The 25,373-nt window shown below is 36.1% G+C and overlaps 1 protein-coding gene across 1 annotated transcript in view; it reads left to right on the top strand.

The window, feature by feature from the left end:
• The window catches only part of LOC121426619 (receptor-type tyrosine-protein phosphatase N2-like), a 59,623-nt gene that overhangs the window by 9,209 nt on the left and 25,041 nt on the right, over positions 1-25,373 (top strand). The window contains exons 3-9 of the mRNA XM_041622977.1: positions 3,183-3,383; positions 5,931-6,110; positions 6,767-6,914; positions 8,005-8,078; positions 9,267-9,344; positions 13,898-14,086; positions 17,315-17,409. Coding sequence (XP_041478911.1) covers positions 3,183-3,383; positions 5,931-6,110; positions 6,767-6,914; positions 8,005-8,078; positions 9,267-9,344; positions 13,898-14,086; positions 17,315-17,409 — 965 coding nt within the window. The remainder of the gene's footprint in view (positions 1-3,182; positions 3,384-5,930; positions 6,111-6,766; positions 6,915-8,004; positions 8,079-9,266; positions 9,345-13,897; positions 14,087-17,314; positions 17,410-25,373) is intronic.

Raw genomic sequence — 25,373 nt, 5'->3', positions numbered from 1 at the left:
ATTAAATTTTGCTGATACAGTTTTCTTTTCCATCAGTGGTATGGAAGATAATTAGATTGCGTTGTCAATGATCTTGATTATGTTGGAATCATTCATCTTGTTACCATGATCATTGCATCGATTTAACTAATTACTCCCGGCACCAAGCGTAACTCTTCTCCAGTGGAGATGTGAACGGTATCTTGGATCTTGTCTGTCTATACCGGAAAATGAACAGCTGCGTTTGGTTTCTTTACTGTTTACCCGCTCATTGTTAGGCACTTGTGAATGTTAGCATTTGGCGATAAGGCGGGACAAAGTGCAACATACATTGCTATCGAAACTACTGAAGATATTCATAGATATGACTCACACATTAAACCTGGGATATGATCATAAACGAATCGTCAAATTTAGGAGAATTAAGTTACATGTAGAGGAGGAAAGATCATAGGGTGCGCGGGAAGACCGAAGTTGTCCACGTGGTGTATAACAGAAGCGGGAGTGGAAGACTGCCTTTTGAAGAGTTTATATGAGTAAATATGGAGAAAATGTGTTACTTCTGAGTGATGTCAAAGATAAGTGGTAGGTTTATTTTTGAGAATTTGATTGAATTGTACATTGAGTTGTGTGAATTTACTATTGAGAGGCTCGTCCTTAGCTACTGATACATTTGCTGTGTTCTGCAAGTGCATTGATTTGTAGTGTAATGATAATGGCCCTTCTCTCTTTATGATTTTCATAAAAAGCAAAATCTATGTTTCGCCTCCCACTTGTGCAGATTTCTACTTTCAAAACTACACTTACTTTCCACTATAGTGACAATTACCAATTAATGATTCTGATTACATTTCAATGTCTACGTCTTTCAAGTTATATCAAGGTTGGGGAATAATAGATTTGTGATTATAGTGGCTTATTCACAGTTGAACATAGAATAGTGAGTGTAATTAGTCTAAAATACATGGGTACCAATTTTGGGGAAGAGGTGGAATTTGCATGCTCCCCCCCCCAAAAAAAAGAAGAATTTGAATAGCAGCCTATAGAAGGCCATCCCTTTCTTATTTCATCATAAATGTGCCGCGAACCAGTGATGATCCAGTGGTAGGATCACTGACCTGCAGAGCTACCAAGTCTCACGCATTATGCGTGAGACTCAAGCATTTTGGACTCTTGTTCATCTCCTCAAATCTCTGTCTCACGCAACTATCACAGCCTATCCCCATATACATTGTACACAATGTCTGTGATCTCACTCAGATTCACAGAAAATCTCACGCATAGCTGGTCTTTGAACTTGGCATCTCTGGACCTGCAATCAGTAGATAACAGGTTCAAATCCCACTGGTGCCGGCCAACGTTTGTTTCTGACTTGTTTTTCAGATTAAGTACAATACTGAGTACATGCCAGTATTTTGTCGTGTCGGTGCAGGAACGCCCTACCACCACACTTGCGGGCACCTCACCCATGCAGAAACGCCCGTACGCAATGCCCTTATGCGTGCTACCAAGGGCGTGAGTGTGGTGCTACGGGCGTTCCTACAACTACACAACAATCTGTATCCACATGATTTCTTGTCCATTTGAAGTGTGCTATTTAAAGAAGCAGCAATATTTTGAACCACAAATTGGTTTCATGTATCATATTGAAGTATTTTAAGTACTTTTCAAGTACTGTTAACCAAAGAGCACAAATTATTGCCATACTTATAAGCTTGCTTTTATAAAATTATTTTCTTAGCTGCATTGGCTATTCCAATGCTATATATCAGGAAGTACTCTGTGTATCATATATAAGATGGACATATAGATAGTCTCTTTCTATTCTATTCACTTACAATGAAAACCTTTCAAAGTGAAATTAAAGTAGTTTTAATTTCAACAGAAATGTATCAGGACTGATTCCGTGAATTGTGCTATACATTTTTTTTCATTATTTCTTACAAGTTAATTGTAAAATTGTTTAGAAACTCTAAAATCTGTTAGAAATTCTGAATTTTGTTTCTGTGGTGTTTCACCTTATCATATATAGTTAAACAATATCTTTGTCAGATTTAATTTCAGTGCTTTGATGTGGGTTTTTTTTTTTTAAAGAAACACTATTTTTGTTTTTGAAGATTGTGGAACATGTTGCATAGAGGTTTGCTCTTCACTGTGTAGAGAGTCCTTGGTATGGATGGTGGAGAGAAAGATCAATGGAAGAGAAAAAATAAAAATGAAAGATTGAAAGAATTCAGCTATATATATTGTATCAAAAGAATATTTTCTTTTTATACCTTTCATTTTATCATCCATTTCTCTTCACTATCCAAACAGGGCTTTTGGGGACTAATGAAACGGTGAACAGTAAACCTCTGTCACATTAAATACTTGATACTATTCATTGTAAAGTTGTACTCGATAATCTACTTTGTGTTAGTGATTCTCTCAAAAAAATATGCACATTGTCAGTAGCAAGAAGTTGTAATCAATGTGAGGAGAGTCTTTATAATGTCTGCTGCCCTCAACAGTCAGAATGGTGCTTAAAGTTGTCAATACAGTTAAAGCTTGAATTTTTCAAGGGATAGCGGGCATACATCATGAAATATGAAAGTATAATCCCATTAATTTTATGTATGGTTAAGCAATTGTTAAATTGCTCTCATTTAAATTGTGCAAATTACATGCCAATAGTAAAATTGATCAACCAATTAATTAGTGATTTCTTGAGATTTTTCTTCGCCAATTTGGAGGAGGGTAATGGTCGCCGATTGGTTATACTGTATGAAATTCAGAAAAAAAATAGGGGAAATGCATTCACCCCTCCTCCCCCCCATTGGCACCCATGTTCTAGTCTGCGGGCACAGACCCTGATTGAAACTTTGATCAACAAGTGGGTCTCCACGCAAAGACTAGCGCATACAATACTTGCTGTTCCCTGAGTGAGATGGCCTTCATGCAGTACAGAAAGCATTTAGTAGGCTGCATATTCAGACCCATAATGAAGTGAAGGATTTGCACAGTGGACTACCCATGTACCATATCATCAACAGGAATATATTTCCACTTTACAAAATGTAATGTAATTAAAAAAGAAAACATGCTCAACTTTTCAAACTGACTCTGGGATTGAGTGTGGCACATTGTGGATGAACAAAAGCTCGGAAACCAGCTACAATTAGAAATAACGTATTTGTATTTTCACTGTCTGTCTCCCTCTACAGGTCAAGGTGCTGTCGGCGGGGAGCTCCGACAACACAGCGCTGGTCATCCTCACCGTGGTGCTCGTGGCCTGCGTGGTGGGAATCCTCATCGCCACGGTAACGGTGTACTGCCTCAAGAAGCGGTCCAATGAGAAGGCCAAGGTGACAGAGCTGAAGCAGACCGAAGGTGAAAACGGCAACGAGGCTTCTGCTGATTACCAGGTAATTAACCCTCTGCAGGCCGATGTTGCAATCTTGCACATTCCTACAATTCAATTCAGCAATTGTAATAATTAGTTTTCTCCCCTACCTTCAAATTAGATAAAGGCTAATAAAAGGCAATAGTTCTTGGATAACATCTATATAATAATAATAAGTTTCAATGGTGCATTATGGAAATCTGGAATTAAAGAAAATAACATGGAAACAATTGTCATTGTTATCCCAAAAAAAATTAATTCAGCGTTTAAAGAGTTAAAGCAGTATTATTCTTTAATAGTAACAGGTGCTGTGCATCTCACATCTCATGAGTTTTATAACAAACCTTATGTAATGTCCTATACAATGCATCCAAGAAAAAAGGCAACCGGGATTCCCACATCTTTCTTCTTCAAAAGCAAATTAATCTTGATATTTCATTTACATCATCATACAATTTGATGATTCCTCTACATTTTGATACCTATTATGTGACAAATGCTTCACGCATTAATGCGCAAGACGAGTTTGAAATTTCAGTAGCAAAATCCGGAAGTGCAAAGAAATTGGACAAGTTTGGCCTGTAATACGACAACTGTGGTTATTCGACGATTGGCTCATTAGCATTTCTTGTGTATTCCTTTTTAAGTTTCTCTCCCAGACCCTGACCGGTGTAAAAACAATCATATATTAAAAGAAAGGCAATGATTCATACAATACAAATATACCAAAAATATTCTATACATCTCCTTCCATTTTTTAGAAATATTAGATAAAAATCAAAGAAACTGCTCCTCCAAAGTACGCTTCGATTGAGCACCCCACGTCGCCTGGAAAGGATGACGTCATGTTGTGTCTGGAGGGTTGCGATTCCATAGGTTTGTGTACAAAAGCATTGGGTATTTTCTTCCATTTCTATATTATGAATCCAATTTTCTTTTTCATTTTCAGACGAAAATGGCACTCATAATTATTCACTGTTGAAATTGATGGAAACCTACAACTATTCACTGCCTTTTTTGTGACTTCTTTGTTTGGCTCTTATTGGGCCTAAATTGCTATGTCAGGAAAAGTTGTGATACATAATCTGAATGCAGATAGATTTGAAATCTACGCCAAATAAGCAGGAAATAAAATATGGCAAAAACTAGTTAAAAACTGTAGATTTCATAATTTAAGCATGTAGGAAAAAATATATGTGATATCACTCTGATGGAAGTGAAGAAAATGAAATGCGTAATCTGGAAAGCAAAAAAATAACCCAGTTTTTCGTTGTACAAACCTATGGAATCGCGATGCTTCTTACACAACGTGACGTCACGGTCTCGAGGCATTTGAAAAGCACAATAAAGCCTATTTTCTAAGCCGGGTTCGAAGCCCGATAATTGGAATATTCTTAAGCAAATACTCAGCTGGGAAGGGTGAAAATGAATAAAGCTCACAATGCTGTATATAGTATCTTATAAGCTTTCGATTGGTATATAATTTGTCAATTTCATTTTTGGGTCCGGTATGGGTCTTTAAGTTTCTCTCCCTGATCCCTGAACAGTTAAACACATATTTTTCTGCACAAATCTTTTCTGATAAGGCCTCAATATTAATTGTTTCTAATCTGCCACATACATGGATAATTTCCTAAGCTGTTGGTCTCAAATTAATGACAAGATTCCACTCTTACCATGTGTATCAAATTCATAGTAAAGACATGTTTAATAAGTCTGAAATCTATCTCTGAAAACTGGTAAATTTCCTTTTTTTTTGTGGGACACATTGCATCATGTGGTTTATACATGTACCTTGGTCACATTTGTTCTACGACGGCCGTACGGCGAGTTGAAAACAGCCGTTTTATTCATTTTTACTAAAACCACCTATATATGTAGCTGGTACAAATAAATATTAAAATGGCTGGTTTCAACTCACCATGTGACCAAGTGTATTAGGCGGATTTTTTCAGAAGTCTGAGCCGCATCTATCCCAGCAGGAATCTAACCATGACATTCATCATAAAGAAGTAATGAGGAAAAGTGGTGAAGCTACACTGAAAAGATGCATAGCATCATTTTAGATTCTTGCTAAAAAGACAAGGCACAGAAGTTATTATTTCACTCTTTATGGTCAGCAACCCTTTTTAAACATGTTTCCACAGAAGCATCTCTCGAAATGCCCCCTTTTCCATGCTTCACATTTGTGATTTGGACACATTTACTTTTTTTACTAAACCCAAGTAGATTTAAATCTCTTTGCAAAACTAGACTGTTTCAATCATGAGTCTAGGGGGAAAAACGTGGCAGACAAACGCACCTCTAGTTACAAACTCCCGAACTGCGTTATTATGGTTAGACCTCCTTTTGTCCCTTCTATGTTTTGCCGGACTTCTTACAATTACAAGAGAAAGATCTACATAAGAATTGCATGAAGTTATTTTTATTGGCATTTTGATTATCCTCAGACAGTTTCTTTCAGACCTTAAACTCTGAACCAAACTTCATCTGTTATCTTCTACACTTTGAAAATCAACGTTGTTCCCTCGTTTTTACAATACTGGCCTCACTCCCTACCCATTTGCAGGACCTATGCCGTCAACGCATGGCGACCAAGTCGGACAAGCCTGAACCGCTCACCCGTGTGAGCAGCGTGGCAGCCAGCGATGGCGCTCAACCCAGTCCATCCAGCCGCAGCAGCACGTCGTCGTGGAGCGAGGAACCCGTCCAGTCCAACATGGACATCTCTACGGGTCATGTGGTCCTGGTAAATACTGCCCTCTTTTGTTCAGTCTGGAAAAACCGAAAAGCATAACTTTCTATACATGGGTTGGATGTGCATTTTGAGTTTATTAAGTAAAAGTTAAATAGACATAAAAAAGAAAGGTTATTTCCTAATATTAATGCTGTATATCTTACTTACTTACATACTTTGGTAAAAATTAGGGGGATTTTTACATCCTAGAACCATCATGAACATTGTGCTTTTTCTAATAATTCATTGCTGATATACTGTATAATTAACTAAGGAGAATGATTTTTTTACGAGGACAAATTTAAAAACAAGGAGGAGTCTGAATATATATTGTTTGAGTTTTTGTTTTTATGAAATACAGGATGACTACATCCTTGATTAGTTAAAAACTATTACTTTTTGTAAGATAATGCTAGCTAGATGAAAGTTGTAAAAGAAATTATTTTTCCTCTAGAATAGGTAATAAAATATTTCATGTTTTTGGTAAGCTTTAAGTTGCAAATTTCATCAGACCTTCAAAAACCTCACCAAAACATGTAAAATTTTTATGATATTGACAAATCAATGTTTTAGTGTCATCAAACAAATAGGAGGAACGTTTGTAATGATGATATATCTATTTTCTAGGCTGAGATTGCTAATTTACAATTATTTTTGGACCAATTTAGAGTTACATGGAGGACCATTTGAATAACAAAGATCGAATGAGCAAGGAGTGGGAGGCCCTCTGTAGTTACGAGGCTGATCCCTGCAACCAGGATGCTGGCAAGGCACCTGAGAATGAGAACAAGAACAGGGTCAAGACTGCCATTCCTTGTAAGTTACCATCCTCCCCTCCCTCTTAACCCCCCCCCAAAAAAAAAAAAACTTTGTTTTTTTCTTTTTCTTAGACCACCTATTGATCTCCTCCCATCCCCCCTGCCTTCTGCTCCTGTCCCCTGCTTTCCCAACTTCACCCAACATGTACTTCCTAATCAATTCCATGAGTTTTTTGCCTTTTCCTTGCGGTAACAAAGTGCTTTATAAATTTGCCCCACCACATGTTGACCACTCAAAAGTGATCAAATAGTGCCAGCTGTATACTGATGTTATTTTAGGGGTACAGGGTGTTTGTGGGAAGGTTGCTACTCCGTCGTCAATTCATTTTAATTCTGAGAAGGGAAGAGCGCCATCTTGTGGTGTAATTACTGTCGGGTACTGGATAAATCTTTATAAATGACAGAGAGCTTTGCACTACTCCCCACCCTACCCCATTTAGATCTTCAGTGTACTAATGAACCTTAAATAATTGTAAAAATACCTAAACTAAAAGTTGTTAGAACAATGGTGTTTATTCTTCTAAAACATACTGTACTTAAATTTTAAGATCACACTACTCACTATTAGTATGGATTGTATCATTCATTATTTGAAGGTTTCTAAACAAACAGTACAAAAAGCTGTTGTTTCTAATAAAAAACGTTTCTCATAAAAGTTTTCAGCAAAGTGTCTTTCATTTCATTTCATTTATTGATTTAACCATTTTAAAAACAACAAAATTACAATGTTCAAAAGATACAAATGCAGCAAGAGAATTAAATACAAAGTAGATATTCAAAGATACAAATATGATTACAATAAAACATAGTACAAAAGTAAAATGGTTAGGGAACCCAGAAGGGTTTGTTTTTGTCTTGTTTTAAAATAATAGTACATGTAAATATTTTTTTTTGCCATTTCACAATTTACCATAACCTGCTAGTCTTCCTCCCAAACTTCCCCAACTATATCCAGGTCAGAATAAAATTAAAAAATCAAAATGATAATGAAAAATGTTTAGATCTATAGTGAGACTGTAATTATGGTCCCATTTGAGACTTGAACATGTCCAGCAGAGTTGTCAAGCATTCTTTTCTCTTGTTTTCAGATGACCATACGAGGGTGAAGTTGACGGAGGCCATCAGCGCCAATAAGTCGGATTACATCAATGCCAGTGCTATTGTAAGTCTACACTATATGGCCCAAATTGAACTCTGGTTTAAATTAAACCCTGGTTTAAAGTTGTGGTTTTAACTATGGAGAGCCAATTGGGGCACAAATCCTTAACTGTACACATTCAGTTTATCCACTCATATCACACCCTGATTGTTCATAATTGCCGGGAGTGATAACTGAAGTATTTTTCTTCATTATGAAAGCAAAAGGAAACAAAATAGTAAGCATTAGAAATAAACAATATTAACAGAAATGTTGAAATAGTGGCTCCCCATAATTAGCACAGAGTTAGACCATGGTCTAAGTTCAACCTGACTTCAGAATACAAGCCTATATATTCAATGGCCCGTATTCTGAAGTTGGGTTTAACTTAAACTCAGGTTTAAATTTGTGGTTTAAGTATGGGAAGCCAAAAGTATCAACATTTTTATTAAGTTGTATGTTTCTATATATTTACTCTGCACTTTCCTGATTCATCGATGGTGAAGACAATCATCTATTTATACTTCCTACAAAATTATAAATGATTTGAGAGCCGTATGAGCTCAAGTATGATATCTCTGCTGTTGGTGATTATGCTAACAATTGGCTGTCCATACTTAAACCACAACTTTAAACCTGAGTTTAAGTTTAAGACTTCAGAATACAGGCCTATATATTCAATGATAGGGAGCATAAGGTTTCACAAATTAGCGACTGATATGAATTCTTCTCTCTCTTAATGCTGCATTGAAGGCTGATTTTACAAAATCAGATGAATCTCTACAGACATGAATGAGAAATGAGTGAAGCTGGTAAAATGCTGAAGCTTTTTTTGGTAAAGTCTACCCAATATTATCAACATCAATGGTGCAATATGGAAATCTAGGATCAATATAATATCACAGTAGCAGTTGTCAGTGTTGTTTTCCCCAGAATTAGTTTACAGTGTGAAGGGTTTTAAATTGAATGCATTTCATCAAACAATCCAATTCAAACATCCTTCATGATACGGCTTTATTTAGTTCATTGAATAGTACTAACAAACGTATGAGCAGTATTAACAATTTTGCATTTTTTATTCACAAGATTTCCCCTTAGCCTAGCATTGTGATGTACTTGCAATTAAAGCTACACTGTTAATACCAATTGGAAATATGATGTATAATATCCTTTATAATGTAAATCAATGTTTACCTTTAACCTTTTACCCAGATGGACATTGACCCCAGAGCTCCGGCTTACATCGCCACCCAGGCTCCACTAGCCAACACCCTGGCTGACTTCTGGCAGGTACGTACTAGTCTTGGCATGTCATTGCTGGCCCAATTAAACCCTGCAGATTTTAAGAAAATATGTGAAATGTTCATGAAAATGAAAAAATGATAATCCATATTTTATTGTTCGAAATAGACATGAAATTAAATACTCTGAAAATTTGCTTTGCCCAATTGATCATGGACCCGGCAGCCGCTCTGCAGCGCCAGATCGACGAGGCTCTATCCCTTTAATTGTTGAACGCCAAACAGGGTAGCAGCAGCTCCCATCTTTTAACGTCTTTTGGTCTGACGTGGCCGGGTTTTGAACCCCCGACCTCCCGGTTGTGAGATGGATGCTCTACCAACCAAGCCAACACACAGGTTTATGATATTATAAGCAAATATTTACTGTTTGCAAAAATGATGGGGACAAATTGTCATTTCCAAGGTGGATATTGGATGTTGTAATGCATTGTTATGCATCAGAAAGATAAGAGGAGTTTACGCACTGCGATGCAGAATACTTTTAAGACCATGGAAAATTTATGTCCAAGTGTCATTCATGACAATGATCAACCAAGAAAGGCTTAATTGAAAATTTGGTGGATCAAAACAGCAGTTTCGTCCTGGCTTCCGGAAAATGGCATGCAGTTTTTCCTTCATTTCCGAAATTTAGACGTTCTGCTGTTAGAGTTCGCCAAGTTTTGACCTCTCAGCTGTTCACTGTGATTTGACATGCATTTTCAATAATAATATGCAACATTTATATAGCGCTTAATACAAATGTTTCTAAGCGCTGCATACTATTACCCGGCTTTAGCACGGCTACCCTGATCGGGCGCATCAAGCATTCAAGGAATTTCTTCCAACCGGGTACCCATTTACTACACCTGGGTAGAGAGTGGCAAATGTAGATAAATGCCTTGCCAAAGGACGCTAGTGCTGTGGCAATATATTTACTGTGTTCTTAAATTTTGTTTGCGTGGCGGTGCAAAAACTTGGTAGTGTCTGCATTCATTTCACTGAAGAAGTGATTATTTGCTTTATATTTCACATCATATACATTCTTATCAGAGAGAAGAAATTGAGCACATTTCTCTATCAGAAATAATTTTAAAATCATATGGGGCAATTCAGGCAATGTTCAGACAGACCTCCACCCCTCTATATTGTTATAAACGCAAACAGATTCGATTTACTGTTTGAATATGCAATTTACATGAGGATGAATATAAATCAATCATTTCACCTGTTTAGTTACCATTGCACTGTTGTTTAAAAGAGAACATATGTTTCTATGATAAAGCGCAATTTGATTACCAACTCTACTGGTATTTGTAAATGAGATGCAGCACAGATGGTCCATCATCATATAATACAACAGATTATTGCATTGTGTTACAAAGGATGAAACATTAGGTGATTAATTACAGTGCAAATATAAAGAAATATCGCATGGTGAAATATGAAAACTATATACCGGCATATTTATATGCACTGTACAATTATTCAAGGTTCATTTTTTAAATGAATATTCTCTCTGGTGTATTTTTCATCATTTAAATTGTGATTTATTTAACTTCCTATTGCCTCATGGTTAGGCATATTTTATTACAATATCACAACAAAACATTTCACTTTATATTTGGTTTGTATGTTATAATAGCTTGAAATTCATCCAGTTATGATTATAAATCAAAATAAGTTGGTTCTTGTTGATTGATATATGAAATGGGTTTGAAATGCATAATGCCTCCTTTAAAAGAGGTTGTATAGTTTTGAGGTTTTCCATTTCATCATTATGTGATAATAAATATGTTTTGCAGAAACATTTGTCTTATGTTTGTTCTATGACCAGTATAGATTGTGCAGAGATGGTTATAACCCTGCAATGAACCTGTTTGGCATGGGGTTACAAGCAAAAGAAAAATGTAACATTTTCTTTAGATTTAGAAGTAAAGAAAATTTTCTGGACAACACTGAAAGTGCATAAATGAAGAAATCTATTACAGACTTCCTCCTTAATTATTATATGTACAGAAATAATATTCAACTTATTTTAGCAGGATAGTTTTAGATATTACTTCTTATACTTTGAGCCAGCTTCATAATGCTATGTCTGATATTTTGCATTAAAGATAAATTCCAGTTTTGGTAACGATCTCAAAATGACTTTTGACAGAATCTAATATAATGACCACCCAAGTGTCTGTTTGTATTAATAAAAAATATGTGCCAAGGGATTCTGCAAGAAATTGTGTAATTGCTGAGAAATAAGCAAAATAAGCGCGGATTTGGTCACTTCCGTCGGGTCTTTATTCCAGCAATATTAATACATTTTCCCACGTGTGCCTATCTGTTTTGATGATCTTCAGTGTGAACATTTTTCAGCGTAGATTTCAAGATTTCACAAAGTTCAGTTTATGTAACGGTATCAGATCTAGATCCTCGATGATATTCTGACAATTAAGCCTGGTTTTACCAACTTTCTCATGAAATCAGTGTTTACTGCAACTACTGGCATTTCTCTTTAAACTAGGCATTAGAGCTTCCACTCTTAGATCAACAAGGATAATGATTGTTGACGTCAGTCTTTGCCAATGGATTATGGCAGCTTTTCTTTTGCCTAATTTAGTTACTACGTATGAGACATGGATGTGATTTGATCAAGATTATATGGTAATTCTTGATGATGTTTCTCAAATTTCAAATATAAATTTTGTTTTGAAAATCCGTAGATTGTGGGTGTACTTGAGAGATATTTGTGAAATGATTACAAATATGTTTAAAATGTTTAAAAATATAAATTTTGCAAGAATCTTGATACTGATCTCATTGCTATCATTGTAGGTAATATTCAAACACTTTTGAAAGATATAATAGATATTAACTTTAAGATTTGGGGAAATGAAAATTCTTTATTTGTGGGAAACAGCCGATCTTTATTTTAAAAAATGTTTTGTTAATGCAATGGCATATTCTATGTTTCTAGAATGTGATCTCTCAATCTCAATAAGAAAAATTTCAGAACTTATTTGTAAATAATGGTTTGAGAAGGGCTAAACTGAATTGCACAATGTCTATAGCCTCTAATCTGTTCTAATCTTTTAGATTGCAAATAGGAAAAGTAATTATGAAACTGCATGTATATGCCACCACACTAGAACTAATGTGTAATGCCCTCAATTTTTTCTACACTAGAAATGTCTTACACTCTTGCATCTTACACTGGAAATGTAATACTGACAAGTGTTATTTGGGCACTGTAAAATTTGATTAATTTAGGCAGTGGCCTGAGGCATATTCTATATTAGGAGCCTCTACTTCAACATCTGCAATCAGATAAATATGAAATGCTAGTGTGTGGCTTTCATGAAAAGAACCCTTTTTTATTTTAGGAGAGAAAAATATGAACAAAATTACTACTTTTTAAATGTAGTTTGTTGAATTTTCTCCTTCAGATACTGTCATGTTTGTCTAAAGCACAAGATTGCTTATAGTGCTATGTGTAGATGTGTAGAATTGCTCTTCATGTCTGTGCATTTACGATGGAAACAAAAATATTGAATTTCTTTGTGAAAACAAAGCTGTACTTTTGTCTAGTGCAATCCAATACTTACATTCTACTGAAAGCAAAATAGTTGATTAGTACTAGTACTAGTTAGTACCCATTAGAGCTTATGGTCAATTATTTAATGCCAATAGCTTGGGGGTAATTATATCAAAATTCAAAAAGATTATTGAATAACCGTAAATGAAATTGTATTGGTGTTAAGTCCGGAAGGTTTATGGATTTTTCAACTTGTAAATATTCCATATTCAGTGATGGATGATGTATTACATTCAAGCATTTTTAATGGGTTTCTGTCAAGTTCCTGTTTACTCACCCAGGCTCTATTGTACAAAAGTTTGTGATCAAACTATAAACAGCCATATTCAATCAAATGTGACCTGCCCCCCCCCCCCCAAAAAAAAAAAAAAAACTAACAGTAAGTTGACCAAAATGAATATTGAGATTTTTATTGAGCTTGAAAATTCACTTTTTCAGCTTTAAAGTGATATATAATATGTTAACAATTGATCAACAATAACCTTTACAAGTACTAGATTGATTGCAGAGGAAATTCAGGAAGAGCTTAAAAAGTAAGGAGAAAACAAGGTTTCAAGTTTGGGGTTCACTCAAGCATGAGATGTGAAACTTCCAAGCATTCTGAAAAAGTAGTGTCCAAAAAACTTGTGTATCTTTTCATTCATTCAACTTCACGACTTTCAAATTTTCACAGCATAAAGAAGAAGATTTGCTTTTTCAGATAAGCTATTTTCTAAATTTTTAGTTTTTGGAGACTAAATTAGTATTTTGTTTATTTACAGAGAGCCTTACCTGGCGACTTAGTGGTTTTGGGGTGGTAGGTCACAAATGTTCTTTCATGTTTGTTATCCTTCACAAAGCATTGATTTATGAGACCCTGAATTAAGAATAGCAAATGCAGAAGCTTGTGTTTAATGACAATTTGAAAGTTAGAAAACAAAATGAAAAAAAAAAAAAGAAAAATTAACGTAATTTTCTTTTTTGATACTTTTTATCAGATGATTTGGGAGCAGGGATCGGTGGTGATCGTCAACCTTACGCACATGTCTGAGACGGACATCAACCGATGCCGTTACTGGCCCGACGAGGGGAGCGCCCTCTATCATTTCTACGAGGTGCATCTGGTTTCCGAGCACGTCTGGTGCGAAGACTACCTGGTCCGAAGCTTCTATCTGAAGAACTTGGAGGTAAAACATCGAAAAAATTACATACACGTACATTTGATAAAGCAGAATTGTTTGGGACCGTAGAAATTCTACTTCAAAAGAACATTTTTTGCACAATCTGTTTTAAAAAAATGCTTCAACTCGGGTAAATGCATCTTATGAAGGGTCAACTAATCTACATGTATGCAGTTATAAGATATCATAATTAAAGAAAATAATGTAAGTTATCCAAACATAGAAAGGTGGATTGATACAAGGAAGAGTAATCAAATGGAATTTGAACCACTGCAAACAATAAGTCTAGAACAGAATTGAATTTGTGGAGGCTCTGCCCCAAATTAGAGTTAAATTGTTGTACACTTAAACATTTTGTAGATCCAGTAATCAACTCTAGTTTGGCCTTGAGGACTAGACTGCACAGCCGAGTCTGCTAACATAGACTACATCCACAGTCCTTGACATTGAAAAAAAATGCACCATGAACCTCCCACCTGCTTGTAAATTTCATCCTTTACGGATCATGAAAGGGACAAGACTTTGTAAATTTCTTGAGAGCTCAATATTTAATATCTGGGTTTAGAGAAGGGATTTCTTTGTAAATCCTACCATGCACCAATGCCATTGACATTGTATGTGTCATAGAGACTCCTGGGGTAGATTTGGTTTTAATCAGACTTCTAGTGTGTTCGGTTGAACTTTAAAACTAGTATGCTAAGCCGACATATTCTTGCCATTTTAAGACCGCAACTACTGTGCTGCAAGAATCTTCAGAAATAAATGAGGCTTACAGTGTGGGACATAGAATAAGAAAGAGGCTTGCAGTGAATGGAAAGGGTGTCAATTATTTTTCTTCTTTATTTTAGTTTGCAAAAAAAAATGATAAATAATTACACAAACAGTAAAGCTAATTTTTTCATTATGAAGTTACAAGTTAATTTACAGGCAAGTGTAAAAATGCTGATATGGAAAATTCCATATTTGTTACTCTACAGGATTCAGTAGAATACTAACACAGTCTCATATGATTATTATTTTGAGATATCTTTTAATGAAAATTGCTTCATGTGGTTTCATTTTACAGAACAAATAAGTCCATAATTTATGGCGGCACATTCTGGTTAAGTTGTAAATAAAGAAGTTTCTTTCATGACTATGAGGAATACTCATTAACAAATAACGGGCCTAATTTGTGCACAAAAAAAGGCGATATTAAAAGAAGGAGGGGGTATAGAAAAGGAATATCTAGGAGAGATCACTCATTCTTCATAAATTCATGCAACACCTGTGCAACTCCTCCCCTATCATCACGGTATGATATAAAGTGACAATAAAAACTAACAGGTGAATAAGTACATGGGACTACAAAATTATCCACCACATGCCCTGTTGTACATTGTATAGTAAGATAAGGCATGCACTGTGACCGCATAATGAGTCAATACTAAAAGATGAATAATTCAATTCGGTAGTCATCCAAGGAAGCGTGTCTGACCGATCGCAACCCCCGCGCCAATGTTGGTGCTTAAGTCCGTAAATCTTTGCTACCTAATGACAGAGACCTGTCGTTAATCTCATTTAGGCTAAGGATGATGATTAATTGCAAGAGAGCTTTATCTCGTAGTTCCCCTTCTCTCACTTTTTTTTCAAGTCAGCGAGTTTGCAGAGTTTGCCAGGAAAGGTCATTTGGGGACAAATCCCCCGGCCGGTCGATTGAAAGGAAATAGGGGGTATTCAGATGACGGAACGGTCAGCGGGGATGAAATGATCTTTTGTTGAAGAATTGCCAAAATACTCAACAAAAACAAAACGAAAAAACGAAAAAATCATTGTCTTTAAAAGAAAGTTTACAGAATCAGGAGTTATTGGTTTCATAGTCAAAGAAATTGGTGCCAAAACTTGTTTTTGGTGAAAGTGAGAGAGAGAAAGTGAATTATGTATTCAATGAAAAGATGATAGTTTCTTTTATTTTCTGATCCTTTGGCTAGCTGACTAGAGATTCATATCTTTGATTTAAAAAGGATCTTTCACGCTCCTGCTTTTTCCTTTATATATTCATATTTATAGAGTTTTGACAGTAAAAAATGTTGAAAAGAGCCTTGGATGACTCATTGTTGAACTTCCTTGCATGGGGAAAAAACCTGACATGAGAATACTTGGTCAGGACTAAAGCACCAACCCTCACTTATCAATTTATGACACCCCAATACAGCAATAAGAGAAGAAATTTGCTTCCACAAACCCCGTACGTGAGAGATGGTATCACGGTTTTAAGACTAATTCACGATGAGAGACCTTTTCTCCTCTTGTTAGAGCATACAACCACGGTCAGGTGTTCAATGCTTGTTCGGTTAGGATGTGAATGTTATCGATGGCATTTTTATCTAATTCAATTTTCACTGGGTTTTACCCCCATCGTATCACATAGAATAACATTTGCATACTAGGTCTTAGGATGGGAAATGTCTCAAATGATAAGTAAGAATTATGTAGGTATCAAGTTTCATGTGGGTGCTTCTTTAATTATAGTTGGAAATTAGGAATGCTTTTTGTAAACTACTTAGAGAGTTGGGGTGAACGAGAGGGCAGAGAGTTGAGTTTTATTGGTAAATTACACAAATTGAGGTTGAGATTTTCTTGTTGAAATTGCAATGTACTGCATTCATTTGGCATGTCAAATCGACTTGTTAATTATCTGTCCCCATCTTGTTTTTTCTCACCTCCCTTTTGCTTATTCTTCTTCATTATCTCCTCTCTCTCTCTCTCTATTCCTCCCGTTTTTATCTCTTTCTCATTTCTCTTGTCTTTTCATGTTTATTCTTGTTTTTCCCTGTTGTGGTCATTGTTATTTCTCATCCTCTCCTTATTCATTTACTTAAAAATCTCTCTATTATTATTTCTGAATTGATCTCTCTATTTCCTTCTCTCTCTCTCTCTCTCTTTCTGTTTGATTTCTAAATAATCCTGTTCCCCATAATCTTTCTGTTTCTTTTTGTCTCGCTCTTTCCCTCTTTCTTCTTCCTATCTATCTGTACCGATCTCTCTACTTCTTCAATCTGTCTGTCTTTCTTGCTTTCTGTCACTGTCCATCTGCCTTTCTGTCCCTATCTCTGTGCCCCCCCCCTCTATCTGAATCTATCTATTCATCCATCTATCCATATATCTGCCTATCTCTATTACTTTATCTTTTTCTCTTTCTCTTTCCCCTTTCCCCCCCTCTTTCTATCTCTCACCTTCTCATCTCACCTGTAGACTCAGGAGACGCGTACGGTAACCCAGTTCCACTTCCTGACATGGCCCGAGACTGGAGTCCCTCCATCACCGAAGTCATTACTGGAATTCAGAAGGTCAGTATATAATCATCATCAAATCATCATCTTTACCGGCTTTTACACCTCCCTAGGGAGCCCAAGTTCAAAAATACAATAATTTTAACTTTACCATTGTGGTAACTTATACAGTCCTTGGGTGTCCCATTTCATAAATACTGACAATAATGGCAACTTTGCCATTTGTGGAAGCTACTCTGGTATTAACAGGGCTCAGCAGCCTATCAAAATCAAGGTTCTATCACAAAGCTATGCAAAATGGAGAAAAATTGTGTAGCCATTACATGTAATACTCCCTTATGGAGAAATCTAATTGGACAAAATTTGCCATTTTCTAGCGATTTTTGAAAAGGGCTGCAAAATGGTTAATATAAAACAGATGCAAAAATGGAAATAGAGCAGCTACAAATGGTAAGCTACTCATTGTGTATAGTATTCACAATTATGGCAAAAGTTATCATAGTGGTAAGTGTTCATGATATGGGGTCCTGTTTAGGAAAAATTCCTGGGAATTTCATGCATTATTTCACCCCTCAAATATCAAAAACTCCTGATGATTGTATTATAACACATTCACAAACTGCCTGAACCCGTAAAGTTCTAATAGATTTTGATTGGGCAACGAGAATTCCTTTCTCCTTCAAAGAAATTTATATTTTGTTCACATCCTACTTCCTGTGTTAGTGGAATATTTCTTTCACTCTACAAAGGAGAAATTCCCACAATTGTTCTTGCAATTTTGAAAAAAAATTGTATTTTTCATGATGGGCAGGTGTGAAAGCCCCAACGTTCTATCCCACATCACTCCTTACCCATCGCATGTAGAATCAACAAGTAATAACTACTCATGATAATAATTAGCATGGTATTATGCATGGTGTATAAAACTAGTGATGAAAGAGTCAAGATCGAATGACAAATCGGAGTTACATAGAGCTGCAGAAGAATAAAAATCTTATAATTACATAGACTCTTTACACACTCTGAGACCTAGTCCGAGACCTAGACTATGGTCTGGATACTGGTCTTGGCACCATCTCTGATGGATAGACAGTTGGAATCTGTTCTTTGACTGAGAAACTTGAAATCCACTCTAGGACCTGGAGTATATAGCTGCTTATGGTTTCAATACTGGTGTGTACCAGTGTTGGATGTCTTGAGACGTGTTTCAGAACAGCGATTGTGTGTCTAGTTGAGAAAAAGACTTTTGAAATAGAGTATTGACAAACAGAGGGATGCTCATGTTATAGGGAGAGGAAGGAAGGGGTGGATGGGAAAAAATGAGAGCATGATAAATGAATAAATAAATGATAAATCCATAATTTATTGTTCGAAATAGACATGAAATGAAATACTCTGAAAATTTGCTTTGCCTAATTGATCGTGAGCCCGGCATCCACTGTGCAGCGCCAGATCGACGAGGCTCTACCCCTTTAATTGTTGAATGCCAAACAGGGTAGCAGCAATTCCCATCTTTTAACGTCTTTTGGCCTGACGCGGCCGGGGTTTGAACCCCCGACCTCCCGGTTGTGAGACGGACGCTCTAACAACTGAGCCAACACACCGTTGTTAAGGTGAGAGGGAGAGAAAGAAAGATAGGTAGAGGCAGATTGATGGAGAGTAAAATGAGTGATCTGGGGAACTATTCTATTCTTATATTGAACAATTATAATAAAATTCTGGAATGGTTTGTCAAGAAGATTAGAAAGCAAAGATGACAAGGGAGCCTACTCCTTCTGTTTCTCCGTTATTTTAGGATCCATTTTCTTCCTGTCTTAAAGTTTTACTTTCAATTGTGCAAACAGAGGTTGTAGTTCATATATTCATGGATAATAATGACCCACAATTCCACACAAAAAGCTCAAATTCAGACTCGGCTAATGGACATTTAGTGTTGAACCATTCAAGCGAGGTGACTGAATCGCTACGAGCGGAAAATGAACTTGACAGATACAGCTAAAAATATGGTTGCCTCTAAAATATGGTCATGTTTTCTTATTTTCCCTCTGAATAGAAGTTGGATAGCAATCATAGAAAAATCCTATAAATAAACTTGGAATAGTATAAATGGAAATAAATAATCACATTACATTGGAAATAATCACTCATGTGGGTGAGTGGGCTGTGCTCATAGTGCGTACATACTTTAGATGAGGAGCTCAGCATTAATATACTTAATTACTTTGAAATGTAAAAATAGAAGTAATTTTGTGTGTAGACTGTAGATTGGGGATTTTTTTCTCATAGTGCGAACTTGCTTTAATTAGTGAGGAATTCTGCTCCAATGTAGTGAATTACTTTGAAATGTAAAAATAAAGATAATTATATAGCTGGTGGTCTTTGCACTAAGAATGGCTTTGATTTGTAGATAAATACTACTTCTAACTTTGCATTTTCAGGCCAAGGTTTTACTTGGTGGAGGAGGGGACGGGGGGGTGTAATTTGACCCCCTCTGCAGATCTCAGCTTAAAAGGGTGCAACCAATGTAACAACTAAAAAATCACTGATAATTGGTGTGGCTATTGAGGTATATATTTGTGTCTATTGTCATTATATTTATGAAAAATAGATGCATGTACATCTATCTGTTCATTTCCCCCCTTCAAATTAGGTCATCAATGCCAAAGATTTTGCAAATAAAATTAGTGGAAAGCATTTCAACCAATGCAAAATGCAGAGCAAAAATAAGGATAGAAAAATTAAAGATGGAAATTATTGGATCAATAATTTTGTTTTGAATGGGAGCAATAGGCAGATACAAAGTTTCTCAGAGACAAAATATTCTTTACAGAACAGATGAAACCTAGAGAGAAAACACTTCTTATGGTAAAATATGCATTAATACGAAGTGAAGAATTCCAAATTCAATTACTTTGATATTTTATATATCATTTTGTCTCATTCATTGCAGTCAATGTTTCCTGAGAAAAAGTAATCTGCTGTAAGCCTACCGTAGACCACATAAAAGTCTCGAGGTCAGCTCGAATTCCTGCGCACCATCCTTACATTAATCCTCCCAGCTTTTTGGGGAGTCGATGGTTCGGCCTTTTGGGAATGGTCCCATGATAGGGGGCGCTGTAATGTCCCTCTCGTCGTCATGATCTGTCTCCATTGTCACCTCTCTTCCTTTGCCCCGAGGGCTGACATTGAAAGGATGGTGTGGGACTAGGGAGAGGAAGGGTAAATCAATGTCCTCCTCATGATTTAATTAACGTATGATGGTACCTCTTTCATTGAAAGATCTTATGTTACAAGCTACTGAAAAGCATCAATTTGATTGACCGAGAGCAAATGAGTTACATCTGAGCCTGGTTTCATTAAAGCTTTTACATTTATCAGTTTCAAGTTCAAAGCTACGGATAAATATTCCACTGGCTTAGAGCAACTGATTTATAATTTGACCCTGTTTTTGGTTTCATATAAGCGGTTATCAGCATCGCATAACAAGCTACTGAAAAATATAATAATATAGTAATATATTTTGGTTGAGAGCAACGGCATGGGTAACATATGGGTCTTTTGTTGTGCAATGTGTGATCAATTTGAAGTGAGAAGCAAGTGTTTTAATTAAGCCAGTATACTTTAAAACCCTCACTTCTGTCTCATTTCATTTTAATTTTCTCTTATATGTCCATCATTTGTTACCATCCATTAATATCCAATGAAGCGGAACCCATCCGATGCCTCCCACTGCCACTCCCAGTCCCCCAAGCCACCGACCCACGGGGGCTTCCCTCGCCCCCTATCTGATCTTAAATGGGAGACATGCCCAGAATGTTCCCTTCCTGAGCGCAGAAAAGAGCCTACTCACCAGGCTTAGGGTAACATAGATCAAAAGATAGGATTTCTGACCTTATCGCGATCATCGTACACCCTTTTATCATGTCCAGCCCGTGGGGACAGCCCCCTCTCCCTGCCCAAAGTCACATTCAATTTCAATGTGTTAAGTGTGCCACCAGGTGACACTAGTACTTGAAAAGGGGTTGTGCACAGCATGTTCCCACTGCAGCTCCTGATGTGTACAGCAGTGTGAATGTGTTGGGATAATTTAAGGGCGAGAAGTGCCGTTTTGAAATGTCTGAGGGTTATGTGGAGGGCAACATTATGCTTGGGAGAGTCGTGTTGTTGTAATGATGAAACATTTTGAGAATTTCTGATTCTAAATTGCTGACTTACCAATTTCTTAGAGCTGCAACTGTGTGCATGTGAGGGAACTCGTCACACTTTCAGTGCAATAAATAGAATAAAGTAAACATGCTGATTTCAAAATTAATCATGCAGTTGAAAAAATTCTCCAATCCCATTGTGAATATTTCAATCCATATTGGTCTCGTAAAACCAAACAAAACAATATCACAATTAAATTGTTGAATAATATAAAGTCTGTAAATAGTAAGGGGTATGGTCACCAAAAGCCATACAGGAACTCTTTTGATCGCTATCAGATGTAGAAAAAATAGCAATATGGCTTCATGTAGGATCACAGAAGTTACAACGACAGGGTATTGTGGTGGCGTAGGATTAGGGATAATTTATTTTGCCTGCTCACTGCTTCGAAAATAAGCGTGTAATGATTAGCATGTGTGGGTGGCTAAGGGGAAATGTTCAAATTATAGATTAAACAATTGCTTTTCTCTGATTTCAAATTGCCTAAAGCAGCAAAAATTAAGGGTTGGCACTTTTTTAACGTCTTTGTTTATGATTTTTTTTTCTCGACTCATTGGATGGGTAATATATAGCATGGGCTTAAAATTTTATGCAGAGTCATCCAAGTCAAATAGAGAGGCAAAAATCTATTTTTTATAAATACCTTTTGATTGTTAGATGCAGGTGCATACATTATTACATAAATTCCTGATTTGAAGACTTTATTTAGGTCTTGATTTTGTTTTTATCTTAAACGTCAGGAATTTATTCTTTGCTGAAAGCAGTAAACACGTGGATACTATTTTCGTAGTTAGAAAATGAGAGGCAAATGACACATGACAAAATAAATAAGAATAATAAATAGATATATAATAAATAGATTGATTAAATAATACAATGCTACATGCGAATGAGTGAATAGATTTTAATAAATTGTACAGCTTGAAAATTCTAATATAGAAATGTAAAAACTCAAATATCATGCATACTTTTTTAAAATATTCCATTGCTAAATTGTTTAATTCCATTCATTCAGTATATGATTTGCTTTCAGATACAGTACTATTTCTTGAGATTGATCAATAGAAATTACAATTGGAAAACAGAGGCATATATTCAGGATTTTTTAATATAGGGGGAGGAGAAACAGAGAGCAAATTTGAAAAAAATATGGGGTGTAGATGACCATTTTCCTAGATTTAGCGATTAATCAATATGTATTTTCATTGGCGGGGGGGGGGGATTTTCAAAATGTAGAACATAGCCCTTGAGCCCCTGACGAGATTCACCATTGGGAAGGAACAAAACTATTTGAAAAGTTGGTAAGCAGTTAATTCAGAGGAAAACATATCTGTGAAATTGGATGATATTTATAGAACTCGCAGAGTTTGGCTATCCCCGGGTATATATTTTCATGTGCTTCCTGTTATTCACTCCTGGAACATCTGTCTAAAAATATGTTTTGACCGAAATGGGATAGAACTGATTTCATTTGGAAAGTAAGCCATGATCTTGATAGCATGCTGAAGAGAAGGAGGTTGCATGGAGGATGGAGGTGTTTTGGGGAGAAAACGTGAATGCATATTATACTCTATATATCATACCATGGACCTAACACAATAAAACACTGGCAAATATGTTTTATTTTATCCATTTAAATGGTCGGTTATCAAAAATATGCTTAGGCCTGTCAGAAATTATTATTATTATTATTTGTTTTGTGTCACCTGTGCCCAGGAGGTGAAAAGCGAACTGAATCACTGTGAATCACAAATAGGGGAATATTTGATAGTACACAACCGGTCTTGCCCCAAAAATGCGTAAAAAGAATTCTTTGATAGTTTTGTCAAAGTTGCGGAATAGCATGTCGTTAATTTGCATCTCCCTCTTCATGCATAGTAAGAGTATTCCCATTCCCATGTACAATCTCATGTGGTGCAAATTTCTTGACAACTTATTTTTCCTTTATAAAAACAATATTTTTTTCATCAAAGGGAATATGCATTCATGTGTGCCAACTGCAAACACTCCCACTCTTTTTCTTATCATAACTAATGTACTTTGCCAAATGTCCTTATAGGCTTTGGTCAATTTAGATTTTTAATTGCAGAAACTTCTAAGTTTAGAAGAGTTAGGAGAAGAGAGAGGATAAGAGATGTGGAATGATAAGAAAGAACGAGAGAGAAAATGGGGGGCAGGGGGAGGAGAAACTTGGCGAACGATGATAGACCAGCAAAATGTCTGATTTTGTTATTTAGCCCCTCTATAGCCTTAAAGTCTACGTTCGAGGTTTGCCATTGCATTCAGCAGTCTATTCTTCACTCCATCACCATTCCTAGATATCTTTTACACCAAACCTTTCCTTCTCCGTCATCCAAGACGCTCTACTCGCTCCCCGAAAAGGTTCCGGCAAATTTTGCGGTCCATCCATCGGTTTCACGATGCTTTCATTTACTTATCACCTTATTTTTTTTATCGCTGTTGCAAGTTAGAAATGAAATTTTGTTTCCATGGCAACCTGTGCCCTAAATGCATGTATCTATCAGGTTTTCTTTTCTCGGTTATCACTTTGGGGAATAGACGTACCCCTGGGATCATCTGCATCTTTCCAAGGGAGCGCCACTCCCTGTGCAAACAGATTGAATATCAGAGGATTGAATATTCCCCTTCTTTGCCATTTAAAGGTGTTGGATTTAAAGGTCTATGTATAACATGTGCTGTTTGGTCGAAGCTTTATTTGAGAGGCTTGCAACTAACCCAAGGGTTTTGTGTGTATTTTTATTTTCTTGCTCTGTTTCGTACGACAAAAAGTTGTTTAATAATCAATAAGAGGTGGAAAATATAAATCACTGTTAACTAACTCTTGTATTAACATAGGGGAACATAACATACATGCTCCCCTAGTCAGGGTTTAAAAATCAAGTCAATGTCCTAATCTTTCTCACCTATAATTATTGCCCACTTTTTCTATCTCATTTGTTTTTGTCAATACCATACATATAGCGAACATGTAGTATAAACCTACAAACTGATAATCATTTGATTTTGAAATCTGTATTTGGGCCTTTAAGAGCAAGGCAAGGAGCAACTAGGACAAATATTTCATCTGTGTCTAATATAACACCTCGGTTGGCTAATTTCTGTGTGTCAACCATCTAAATTGAGCGAGAAAAGCCAAGGCCAGGGCCCTGACGAATCTAGGCTCTCCCAACCTCCTTTTGATAGCCTTTCGAATTGTCAGCGATGTTCACAGAAGAATCCAATCGACAAATATTTAACGTTGCTGTTTTGATTTTTGTGTTCTTTTTCTTTTCTTTTTTTTGCGTTTGAAGCCACTGTTCCATCTTGAGATGTGTTATTACACATAGAAATAGATGAGTGAAATATATTCAACTATGTTCAAATTCAATTTTATTTTCACCATTAAAAACATGCCATCATTCATACAGGATCACTGTTTTGGAAATATATGCATACATATATATTTATTCTTACTAATACTTATTAATTTAAAATTGAACTTCCATTGTTATCCTTATTGTCTAACTTTGAATCTTTTCTTCATATTGCCCTGAAGTGAGACTTTATGATAGTATATCATTTATAACTTCCAAATTTCCCCAATTAACCAAAATGTTACAATTAAATGATTAACATTAAATCCTTGTTTGGTATCTTAATGATTGCTACCATATCAGCATCGCAGGTCCATAGAACTCGCTACACCCACCCCCACCCCCACCCCACCCGCTACATCCAGACGACCATAAACATAAAAATTTTCACAACTCTAAGCAATTATTTTCATCATCAAGCAAGATTGAAATAAACATCCT

This window comes from Lytechinus variegatus, chromosome 13, assembly GCF_018143015.1.
Source record: "Lytechinus variegatus isolate NC3 chromosome 13, Lvar_3.0, whole genome shotgun sequence".
Taxonomy (NCBI): domain Eukaryota; kingdom Metazoa; phylum Echinodermata; class Echinoidea; order Temnopleuroida; family Toxopneustidae; genus Lytechinus; species Lytechinus variegatus.
The sequence above is the reverse complement of the archived record's forward strand: the minus strand, read 5'-3'. Positions and strand labels throughout refer to the sequence as shown.